Raw genomic sequence first — 12721 nt, 5'->3', positions numbered from 1 at the left:
TGCTTCGATTCTTCAGACTCGCAAGAAATGAAAAAACAATTTTTTCGAATTGCCTATTCCAAGAGTCGAACCGCCAGCTGACGACTTAATGGGCGTCTGGATTTTTGTAAATTGAGTTATTCCCAAAGACCGTAAGCCCGCAACGTATAGGGAGTCACGATAAAATATACTTGTCAGGAGATTAGAAAACTTGTGTTATTTCAATGGAAAGCTCTTACCGGAAGTTGGCTACTCGTTACAGCCGAGCCCCTTCCTTCGAGAAGAAAAAACGAGATAAAATATTATCTCACTCATTTATAAACACGTTATCAAGTTTTTGGGCTGGAGAAGCTGGCATTTTCCAGGTAACGTTCCGAGTGCCTGTCATATTTCTTATTCACACTTAGCCAGTTACTTCTTTATTTGCGGAGCTAAAATACGAGCGGATAAGGATCGGAGGTGAAGAGAACGAACCGCACTCGAGACTCGAACGAGTCGAGAATTATGCAAACCTCGTCACTAATCATCTATACGATTATCAATGAAGAATCCAACGAAACTGGAATCGAGAGACCGAGGGAATGAAACCGCGACGAGCTCGCGATATTTTATCCGCGCACACGTGCTCGATTAACGACGAGAGAAATAATCCGAAACTGATTGAATCATCAAAGTGAAAAACACTTTAGTTTTTTTCCTTTCCTTTTTTGATTTTCCTCTCAAATTTCCTGAGGACGAAACAGAAAAAAATTTTTTTTATAGAATCGAGAGCTCGTTCTGTGGGCACGTGTAATTCGAGTTGCGATCGACCTGGCGTTTCCCTCATCATCCTCGAATCGCATCCTACCCATAACAAGGAATAACCGAGCGGTGTGAACGAGCTATGAGGGCTGTTGTAATAAAAAAAACTGCATAATGGAGCACATCAAAAGAGGATAGCACACTCCCACGCTCTCCAACGTGTGCGTCTCCCGTTGGTGAGGCTTAGTTATACGACACGTACGAAAACAAGGCTCAGCTACGAGCCAGAAGCGAGGCATTATTGTCGAGAGTAATAGCAAAAGAAATAATTAATATTAAACGAGTTAATCGCGAGTGGGGAAATGGGGAAGAGAGAGGCGACGATTCGATGTGCGTGTTGCACGCTCTTTCCATCGGGCCTACTCCTCTCCGCATAACTCTGCTATAAAAAAACAATTATTCTTGTGTACATTTGCACGTACAGGGTGAGCCGATCGAAAAAATCAAAGCAACTCGCCTCCTTTCGCTGATCAACGAGAAAAAGCCCTCCAAAACTTCCTTCGATCCAATTTTCCGCAATTATTATTCTCACTCTCATCAAAACGACGATTTTTCAACTGCTTTTACGAATCGAAAATTCAGTAGCTCGCGAAATTTCATCATTTTTCTTATTTACAATTCCCCAATAATGAAATTCCGATGAAAATCGATTTCACCAAAAGACTTTTCGGTGCTCACGTCTAAGGGAAAATCGATTAATCGAATCGTGTGGATATAGAAGAAACGCTCTAGATCATATTTTCACGCGAAGGACAAAAAACGCGGCGTGCGATCCTCGCCTCGTTTCTTCCACCTTCGTATACATCGCTTAACGTGAATTATTGTTAATCAAGTTAACGGGCCCGTTGCATGGATATAACGGTCGATTCCATATACCGGTAGTGCGTGTAATAACAGAAGAAATAATGAATGAGGCGCGAGGAATAAAAAGGAAAGAGAAGGGGGGGGGGGGGGGAGGTCGATAAAAAGATCGCATACGAAATGGAAGTTTTGAATGAAAAAAAATGAAAATATTTGAATAAAAAAAGGTAGCTCGTTTGCATTGAAGCGGAAGATGTTTTTCTCGTTCCTGTTATTCCTCGTGAAGGGTGAGCGTTTGATAAACTAGCCGATGAGATCGCGATCCGAGGCGAGTATAATTCGAATCGAAACTTGTCGAAGCGGCGGATCGGCGTTGTTTAAGTTTGTATATTCTCACGAAAAGATAAAAGCGACTACGAAATATTGGTAGATCGCTTCATCGCAGGATTGTAAATAAGCGGAAATTCATCGTTCGCGAAAGTCCGATGAAAAAAAAACGGTACTGCGCTCCGGGGACATTTAACATGCAGATAAATGTAAAAGTGTTTGCTAATGGTTACAAGACACGAGGCCTGCTATTATTTATAGCGGGAGAAGAATTTTCTATCCCAGAGAAGCCTTAATCGTATGTATCAAAGACAATACCCATTCCTGACGTGAAATTTTCGTTTAATTGCCGTTCATGCCCCGTTTTTTCTCCTTTTTTCATCGAGCTGTTTTTTGCCAACGGAACATCCGGCTTCTGCGTGCGTGTGTATATTCAGCGCCGAGAATCCGGACTGTCTCGACGACGATTTCTAGTTCGTTTATTGTATCCTGTTACCGTCCCCTGGGAGGGGAACCTCGCACCGTTCCCCGCTCCCCCCAGTGCCCGCGAAGTTCGCTCGTACGTTTCTGCCAATATTCGTCCTACGAGAGCACGAGCTTCGAGGCGAAGAGGAGAGGAAGAGGGGAACGAATTCTCGAAACCGTCTCGAGTCCCCTTCCCGAGACGTAAACCGATCGAAAGCTTTAAATAATTCACAATATTTAGCCTTCGCGCCCTTTCCCGTCTGGACTCCGGCACCGAGAGGAGGAAAAACATCGCCGCTTTATCGATTCCCCGCGCTCCGATACCTCACCTGCCGGCATCCAAAGCCGAAGGGAAATCAAACGAAAATATTGGCGATTTCGCCCACCACGCAGAAGCTCCGTTCGGGTCCACTTGAAACCCGCTCCTTCCCCGGTCCATCGACTCAAGACGCGACGAATCGAGACACGAAAATCGGGCCGCGACTCGCCTCCCTCATAAGGCTCAGCCTAACTGGGACACTGTCGCTTTAAAAATTCGCAGTCTCTCCGGCGTGCAGCTGCACGGGGTTTCTCTCCAAAAATTGTCTCATCCCGTGTGTCTATTCTGTCTTGTGAATCTTTGTATTATAAATGGTTTTTCGCCATGTGGGTCACCGGCGCATCATTCTTAGGAGCCCGCATAAGTGCGCCCACGAGGACGAGCGAGCTCGAGTACTTTCATTGACAGCTGGAGTAGCGACGTCAATGAAGAAATTATGGTAGCAAAGTTCACACGGCGTTGCGCACTTTTCTCCGTGTTCGGGCTCCATTAGTTTTCGAATCGTCGATACTTTTCATTGCCGCCTCATTGGAACGAGAATTAAAGCGAGCGAGTAGTCATTAATGGGTGGAAAAAATGTTCGCCGAGTTGCCCAGCACGGGCACCGGAAATCGCCGGACGGTGCGGAGGATCGTCGCGCGATGCTCGGTCGTTCCGTTGCTCTCTGGGACTGGCACGCGCCGATCGCATAACGAGAGAGTGACACGAAGGCGAATCAATGAATGTTGGTACAACTTGAGAGCAGGCTGACGAGAATAGAGAAGGCGTCGCGAGGAGAGAAAAGGGAAAGCGGAGGAGGGAGGCAAAGGTGGCGGCGCGTGCCAGCTGCAATTGCGTTTACCACAAAAGCTGAAAACAGGCGTTGTCGCGTGTGTCGTCGGTGCGCGCGTTGATGAGGATGCTCCGGGAGACGCGCCGTCTTCCACTCACTGCGGTAAACGCGCACGTGCCCGCGCCGAGGAATCGACGAAAATGTTGGTCTCTGTCGACTAGCGAAATAAGTGAAAAGAAGTTGGCAACGAGAGGATTTACCGTTGACGATGAAAATGTGTGTGCTCGTGCATGCGCCGCGCAACAGCGACTCGCGCGCTCAATGAACGAATGAATGAAACAGCGGCGGCGGCGAGAATGAATCGGGAGAGGAAGAAGCCGCGGGACGAGTCCCATCAGGAGTATGGCGTGTACGACTTCAATTCCTCTGTACAACCACGCCGCGATCCTGATGTATATGAACGTGCGCGTGTTAGTGCGCACACTCCGATCTGCGGACGCATACGCGCGGACGGGCAACATTCGTACGAGACGCGTAACTCGTATAACGTGCCGGCGACTCGATATCGAGCCTCGCGTTCCCGTTATACGATATACATGCAAGCGAATGTGAGAATGTGCGAGTGAGAAGGGCAGGGGGGGAGAGAGCCGCGAGGGCAGGAATTGCGTGTCAGGCGCTTCGTGTTTGTTTTTTCGATTCCGCTGTCTGCTCTTTTGCCTCGATCTCGGATTCAGGGGGAGGCTCCGAGCAGGAGGACACGCGCGAGGGGTTTTGGGGGATTGTGCGTGGAAGCTGCTTCGAGCGTGGCTGCTTTATCGTGAGATCGAAGGTGGAAGAGAAGAGTCTGAGGTGCGAGGAGGAACTGCTGCGTCGATCAATCGGCCATCCGCGGAGATGGGGATCGTTCAAATGGTCCATTAATCTCCGCGCGTTTGAGTCCGGTCCGTCAATGACTGTTGGCAGCGAGAGATCACGTCCCGTGAGGAGGAGTGTCTCGCTCGCAGGACGTTTTTTTCATGCTGCTTGAGGCAGGACAAGAATGAGGTCTAATTGAAGGCGCTCTCGCTCATCCTCGTTTTAGTCGATTTGTTTATCTTTAAGCCTCCGCTCGAGAGCTTGGAAGCAGGATAAAAAGGAGAGAGAAGAGAGGGTCCTCAGGCTTTGTAAAATGACGAGAGGCTCAGCAGCAGCTTCTCTCAGCGGGTTTATCACTCGGATAGTTTAACGCGCGCGGTCAAGCTCCTCGATAGATCGGCGGGCTCCGAGCAGCCACCCCCCCCCCCCCCCACCCCGAGCCTCCCTCGTCGTTTCTCCTCTCCCTCGCACAATAGTCATGCAAAAGGGACGGAGGCTGCATGTGCAGCGAGAAATCGAGACGGTCCAACACACCTCTCTCGTTTCAGGATGCTGTATTGTGGTCCACACGAGAGCAGCGAAAGAGAGAAAAAGGATCGGAGAGAAGGGAGGGAGAGCCCCGTGACGCCGTCTTGTGGCTGCGCAGGTAGATTTATGGCGAGGGGGAAAGCCCAAGGAGAATAAGAGCGAGAGGATCACAAGCGGAGGAGAAAAGCAGATGAAGCAGAAGAAGAAGAAGCTGAGAAGCAGCACAGACGAGAAGAGAGAATCGTGTATACGTCCGGGCTGCTTGTGTCGCAGGTCAGCCCCGGTTCACGGTCAAGCGCGCGGGGGAGAAAGACAGAGAATGAGAAAGAATGAAACCGCAACGCCACCACAAATGCCGTCGCGACGCCGACACACGTAAACGAATCGATATACCGGCCGTCCCAGAAATCGGGCCCGCGAGATTCAACGGATCCCTGCGCGGAACCACCGATTCGGAAATGACGAGTCCGAGGACACTTCGCTGGTGCACTCTTCGTCAGACGTCGCGATCGATCACAAGTCGGAAGAATTCCGACTTTGGCGAACCAGCGTTTTGTCCCACTCTGTACAGCGACGTGTGTGTGTGTGTGTGTGTGTGTGTGCAGCAACGAATAACGCCGGAGGCTTACGATTTATAAAATAAGAACGGGAGGCTCGTACCAAAGTCGAGCAACCACCGACGTAATAAAATCCGCCGAGTCCCGGCGCGAGAGAGAAAAGCCCCTTCAACCATCGAACGAGCTACCTCGCGCGATATACACTATTTTATCTTCATCGATACTAAAAAACCTCCCACTCCCGTCGTGCTCCGCAGGATTAAATGACGCGGCGATACGCCCCTCTGACTCGCAACCGCTCCGCTCGCGCATGCACGCGTCCTCCGTTATCGGTGCATCGAACTTTTCCTCTCGAAACCCCGCCCCGCGCGCGCATCCACCGCACCAGGGGAGAGACCGAGAAACTGAGATGTTTGTGTGCTGCCCGTCGCGACGCCGGGTCGCACCCTCTTTTACTCGCCATCTGAAAGCCGATCCTCGGTAGCTTTTCATTTTGGTAATAGCTCCCGTGGCGTGCCGTACGGATATTAGCTTAGTGGCCAACAACACCGGCTCCCCGGAATACCCTCGGTATACGAAGCCGGCAACATGCACTTCAATCGCTCCGTGTACTTTTGTCGTGACGAATTCGATTATAGATCCTGATAAATGGCCGAAACAGTGGGTGAACGATAGCGGCCACAGTGAAGGGGATTTCAACATACACGCGCGGGCCTCCGTTTCATCAAGAATATCGCGAATGAAACTCACTTTTATCGAAATATTCGAAATCATAAATTATGCCGATGATTATCCCGAGGTAAGAGGATCGAATTCGTTACAATTTGCTCCTCATTATCATCACTTGGATAAATCGATTAATTGGACACCGGGGATCCTCGCCGAGATCGTACATCTCCGGATCAGTGGATTTCAAGTCCACACGACTCACTCATTTCTCCTTCGCTTCCTCCAGCTTTTTCTCCCTCGTTCTTTCTCTCCGCTTCTTTGGTATTTCTCAGCGTACGTATTTTCGTCCTGGATGACTCGCGGACCCGGTACGCTGAATTATCCATCCAATTATCCAATTACCGCGTTCGCATTAGCGTTCGCGTTGCACTCTAATAATTGCGGCGAGCCCGGCCTTTTGCGATACATCGGTCCAGTATGGGAGCCGAGCTCCAGCTCCTCTTTATTTCGCGGACGCCAACTGCGACCTTCACCGCGCACAGCTGGCTCTGGCACGAGCAACGCTCACCCACCGACTATCTTTATATATTAATTATTCAAACACAGACATATTTCGTGCGTGCCTGCGCAAGCCAAAGGTACGAACCTCTCTGCACAACGCGTTCGGCTACGTGTGCGGGCGGTTCATAATTATTACTTTCTCGCGATCTTCCTCCGAGGATTTTTCCATCTTCGTTCAATTTACTGCGATCCTAATAAGTTTGACAATTACGCGCTACTGGCCCGGGAGGATCGACGAGCTCTCATTTCTGGAGCCAATAATCCAGAGACCGGGAGAGCTTCTCTACTTCGGAACGAATCTTGACGACTCTCTTGACAGTCGAGCGAGGAAATTTGTCTGAAACGATTTTTTTAAGATCGCTCCTTGGCAAAAGGGCTGTAAGTGAAACGACGCTTTGAACAAGTTTTATCGAAACTGTAAAAATAATCGTTCAAGAACGGCCCGGAAGTAAAACGCTCGTTCGAATCAATTTTATCGAACGAAGAAACTCGAAACGCAATTAACAGTTACATCGGTAATCGAGCTTCTTTGACAGTGAAGAGGAAAAATCGTTGCGAAACGATTGTTTTTGTAAACCTTCGATACGAAAGGAGGGATAAGTGAAACGCGCGCGTGAACGAGCTTTATCAAACAGAGAAATTGGAAACTCGGTTAACAGTTATCAATAATTGGCCATAATAACAGTTGTACGAACGAAAACAAAGTCAAGTTCGAGCACTGGGTAAATGCATTGCGGAAACGAGCAGCGTGGCTGACAATAACGCGCACATATTTATCAAGAAAATGATCAATTAATGCAACCCGTTGATTGTATATTCGGTTTAATTATAAATCGATGAATGGTGATTAACGATAATGAGGGTTGGAGTCGGAGTGCGCAGGTGGTGTGGAAGGAGAGCTCACCGGATGATTTCTGATGCCGAGCCGCACCTTTGAGTATTTCTTCATCAGTACTCGCCACAGGACGTAAGCCATCTCGTTTTGCTATTCTCGCACGCACGACGCGCCCCCGTATATCATTTGCCGCTCGTATGTGCGAATTTTTCTCGACTTCGTTTTTTCCTTTTCTCCTTTTTTTTCTCCAATTTAATCCGCCTCGTGCACGATACTTCTGAAAGGGGCTTGCTCGATGTGTAATAACGAATATCGCGGGCACGAAACTTCCTCGCTCAGTGGTCAGAACACTCGTGCACACACTCGAATATCTTTCTATCCACAGATGCGCGTTCGTGTGCCTATGAACGGAGAAACGTGCACTTATAGGTTCGCGTGTACCGGTTCACACTCATCCATATTTCCAGGCGCGTGTCCACTTCCGGCAGGGGCACAAGTTTTCTCCTGCATCAACATATCACTTTTCTTCCTCTCCTCTCCTTTTTCGATCTGCAAATCAATACGGGTAAAGTGATTCTCGGCAAACGTCACTCGGCAGAGATCTCTCCGAGGCAGTTTCTGGCGCTGCGTTCCTCGGGCTTTCGCGTTCAGCGAGATTCCTCGACTCAGAATTGGGGATCGAGGCCTGGCGCGTCCGGGGAGCCACGAATAAAGCGCAAATGTCACTCGAACGGTGAATTCGAGTTGGACTCGTAAGAGCCACGTGAATTTGGCCGTTCCGCAATCTCATCGAAGCCAACTCGTTTCCTCCCTCCTCTCCCAATTGTTTTGCTTCCCTAGCTTCGTCGCTGAGAACCGAAGAAGCGTTGGATGCCGGAGAGCTTCGCGTTTTTCGTGCGCAGTTTCCACTCGAGCCTCTCGCAGAGGCTTCTCGCCGTGAATATTCGCGTCCCGAGCGATGCAACTTTGTCGTCCCCTCGGCGGGGCGAACGCGTCATCGAGTGGACTTTTATTACCGAGAATTAATCACGTAACGTGCCGCTATGAATTCTAATGCGGACGAGACTTGGTTCGTACGCGCCTTCATTTTATTTGACGCTGTACAAGATTCCACGTGAAATCGTGTTAATCGATGATGATCGCTCGGTCGGATCGAATCACCGTCACCTCGAGGAAGTTCCAGCTCCCCCGTTAACGCTCCGGATTCCGGGGCGGTGGATGCAGCGAAATCGCACGGGGGTGACGACGCTCACTTTCCACTGACCTCGCTGATGGTCGGCTCGATTTTTACGAGCATCCGAATTGATTGCAAATTGATAGTGAAAAAAATGTATTTCATCGAAGGGATTCGGCTCTTAACGAATTTCACGGGCTTCTCGAAAAAGAAATTGATCGAAACTTCAATCTCGCATTTTAGCAGCGTTTTTAATCGAGGAGCTTCAACAACGATTTGGTGCTTTTTTCTCTTTCGTTCTTTCCTCCCAGGGTCAAAGGTCACGGTCCATTAGCGATCTCGTCTATCCAGCGTTCGGGTCACCGCACGCTTTCGTCGTCGATCCACAGGTGGACTCGCCGTTTTTAATCGTTGGCAGCATTTTTCTTTGCTTATGTTTTTATTGCCTCCAGTTGGTCGAGACGATGATTTGAAAAAATGGAGACTTTGCTCGCGGAAACGAGCGCTCGGAGGGGGGGAACGAATCGGGTTTGACTTTGATCTCTCGGAAGATTCTCGCAAACGATGCTGGCTCAGTGAGTTGGAATAATGAGCGACGTTTACGATCGAATCGACGAGCTAATCGATGCAGATTTACACACTCGAACTTTGACACTTCACTTTCTTCTTATCCGCATCGATCGTCCTCCGGTTTTTCCATTTTTTCAACCTCCTCGAAACTCTGAATCGCTCGCTCACTAATAATTGCAATTGTTTTGTTACGGGAGTCGAGCGAGGATTGAAATTACGTAAAAACTGCGAGTCGGCGGGTTCGGACGGAACGGAAGAGCGGCGCGCTACACCCGACGTCGCTCGCTGCCGGGAAATAACTGACAGCACACACGCAAGAACGCAACCGGCCGAGCACCGGCGCCGCGACGCTCACAGCTCGGCTCCTCCACCAACTCACCGATAAAAGACTCCTCGCACGTCAGCAGCGAGCATACCAAACGAATTTTTTATTACAATTTAAACGGTCAGCTTTCTTCTTTCCTACATTTGTAGTTATTGCGAATTTTCTATCAATTTTTTCATTAGTTTTCATCCCATTCGTCATCGTCAATTAACAACGAGAAAATAATAAAAACGGAGCTCAGCTTCGTGGGAGTACTAAATTCTACGTTCACTTGAATTCGTATCTTTGACTTCGATCCTTAACAAATAATCGTGACACTTGACGCGAGGCGGATTTCCAAAAACTTTTGCACCTTGGCCCCCCGCAGCAAAAAATGTCGAGACGTGCGTCGCCTTTTCAATTCGCCCTCAATTCGAATTTCGTGTTCAGTAATAAAACACTAAAAACGAAGTTTTTAAACGAAGAAGCTACACAAAACGTTCCCGTTATTCGGGAAAAAAGGCATTAAATTTTCGATAGAAAACGACCAAAGCCCAACAGCCCTATAGATAACCGGCGATTGACTTTTCATCCATTTTTGAATGGACGAGAGCGAGTAACAAAAGAAGCACCGAAGAGCGCCAGCGCCCTTTTCTTCCACGAGTCCCAGTTCGAATTTCGTATTTTCTGTTGACAAAGAAAGCCTCCTAATGTCTGTCACAAAGAAGTGTCTTTAACTGCCTCAGAAAACGTCTGCTGAATCGACCGTTTGAATTCGGAGATGCTCGACGGAGAGGAAAAGTTGTTACGTTAGGATAGTCCGCGGAGTGGCCGATACTCGGGTGAGTATCATCTTCGCAGGTTTTTTAAAACGTCTCGTTTTTTTTTCTCATCGTTTATAAGAGATCTCCGTGTCATGTAGATGAAGAAATCGACACACTAGCGTGGATGAATAAACAGCGAGAACGTGGGCCACGTTTGGAGAGCGGAGACAATGGTTTCCTCCGGGTTCGCTTCTGTGCTGAGCCCCGGTGGCTCACGTGACTGGCACACGTGAGGACCCTCGAAACGAAAGGGTCCCTTGGCCACTCTTCATTCACGTGAGCATCGGTTCGCTTAGTTTTTTTTTTCATCGCGAGGCGTATCAGTCGCACGAGGGTGTTCGAGAGCTCGAGAGGATGAGAGATGGACTTCCGGTTCGTGATGGAACGTCCGATCGGAGCTGAGACAACAACGAAACAGAGATCGAGGCTCGTCGGGCTCAATGGAAACTCAAAAATATTTATTCTACGTCGAGAAAATTGATGTTTTTCAAAAAAAAAACACTCTTTACGGAGGAATTCTGAAAACAATCGTGCCTGCAGGGGGGCCCGAGTCCGGAATGACGTAAAAAATTTCCTTGAGCCGGATCAAACAATCCTGTGCAACGAACCTCCATCGAGAGCCTCAAATTTTCTCTTTTCCTTTTATCGATACCTCAATAGAGATTGCTCGTGAAATTGAAGAAAAATGAGCGCCATTTCCGCGAGATGCTCACCTCGGAACACGTGACTTTTCGCGCTCTATTCGAACCTCCCACGATTAGTTACGAGCAACAACAATATACCCCCTCAGCGGACGTGGGGGCTCGAAAATACAGGTAGAGAGTCCACTGCTCGTATGTATTTGTCCATTAGTTACGACCGATACAACAATACGCCAGCTGTACACGTACGTGGACGCGCAGAGAGGGCTGCTCCGTGTAGGTGAATCGACAGACTCTTTTAAGCTGGATATGCCTCCGACGCGCATCGAACTCTCTGTTCCCCGGAGCGGCATTGGTTGCTCCCCCTGGACGCAATTCGCTCTCCGCGGGCACACGAGCGCGAGTTAACCACAGCTGTGTGTAACTCTTTCGTTTCTTCTTCGAAACACACATCTCGGGAAGGAGAGATTCTCGTAGGAATAATACCCTCTCGTGTATACCGAACCGTAGCCGGGCACTTCCTCTGCCATAAAGACACGTTGAAAGATCGGGCGCTTGGCGGCAGAGGGGCTCGGCGGGGAGATTCGCCGGGCGGGTTGACACGTGGGCTAAGGCCTTTTGTCAGGACGAGCTTCCTTCCCAATACATGAGATGGGAGCAAAAGCCAGCACGAGAGTCCGAGGAAGAACACGCTCGCGTATGTCTGTATTTCTGAGGAGAGCTGCTCGCGCCCAGTCCCGAAGAACTGCTCGCGCGAACTCTACGAGGGCACTCCTCGTCGTGCTCGTCGTCTCTTGGACCGCGTCGCCGAGGCGCAGCAAGACTAACGCGGAAAGCAGTACATTTACGCCTCCGGCGTGTCACCGCTCCGGGAGAGCGCATATAGAGCCCTCCGCGTCGATACAGGGCGCGTCAAAAGCCCTTAACTCCGGAGGATCGACCTCAGGATTTCCTCCTGGGAATAAAAAACATCCTCGCTCCTTTTGCCCTGCGGGGAACATCGTCGAGGTAACTGCCAATCCGGTGCATCGACGCGGAGGCGCGTCGCGCAATAATTGCTCCACGTTCGTCAATCCGCCACCTCGCGCCGAGCGGAAATCGTGGAGAAAAATCGCTCTCGACTTTCGAGGTTCCTGCGACCGATTCCTGCGACACCGGCTATATAAAAGCTTCGCAACTCCCTCGAGCGCCCTTTTACCGTTGCACTTATAAACCACCGGATTATATTTTCCATCGCGTATTCCTGGATCCTCTCCGCTGCTCCGGACTCCTCCGTCCCAGCAGCAATACTCCTCAGACTCCTTTTCCTTCTTCCTCCTGGATCTAAGCATGAAGCAAGATCGCTATCTCTAATCGTCGTCCAGCATGCGTTCCCACGTCCGCTATATTTACACACATATAAATATATGCCTCCGCATCTACCGGGTGGACGGACACCGAGCGCGTCGGCTTTGACATCAACTTATTCCGGATCCGGGATCGATGACGAGTCAGGCAAAGAATTAGCTCCAACTTTCCGCATGAAGAATCTCAATTTTTTTTGCTATCCCTCCTAACTACTGGGATCTGAAAAAGTTTCTGCTGCTCCATTCGAAGTGGACACGCCCGAAAAATGGTCAATTCAAAATTTACTTCCATTCCTGTTTTTTTTTACCCCCCCACGAGGAGCTTGTCCAACCTCCACAATGAAATTACCAACATTCGGACACCCCGTAAATCCTCCCGTACAAAGATGGTGC

General features: G+C 49.4%; 1 protein-coding gene across 1 annotated transcript in view; it reads right to left on the bottom strand.

Moving 5' to 3' along the window:
* Pura (Puratrophin-1-like) overlaps positions 1-9425 on the bottom strand; it is a 152008-nt gene extending 142583 nt beyond the window's left edge. Inside the window, exon 1 of the mRNA XM_043430087.1 lies at positions 7539-9425. Coding sequence (XP_043286022.1) covers positions 7539-7610 — 72 coding nt within the window. The 5' untranslated portion in view covers positions 7611-9425. The remainder of the gene's footprint in view (positions 1-7538) is intronic.
* Between the last annotated feature and the right edge of the window lie 3296 nt (positions 9426-12721).

This window comes from Venturia canescens, chromosome 10, assembly GCF_019457755.1.
Source record: "Venturia canescens isolate UGA chromosome 10, ASM1945775v1, whole genome shotgun sequence".
Lineage (NCBI taxonomy): Eukaryota > Metazoa > Arthropoda > Insecta > Hymenoptera > Ichneumonidae > Venturia > Venturia canescens.
The sequence above is the reverse complement of the archived record's forward strand: the minus strand, read 5'-3'. Positions and strand labels throughout refer to the sequence as shown.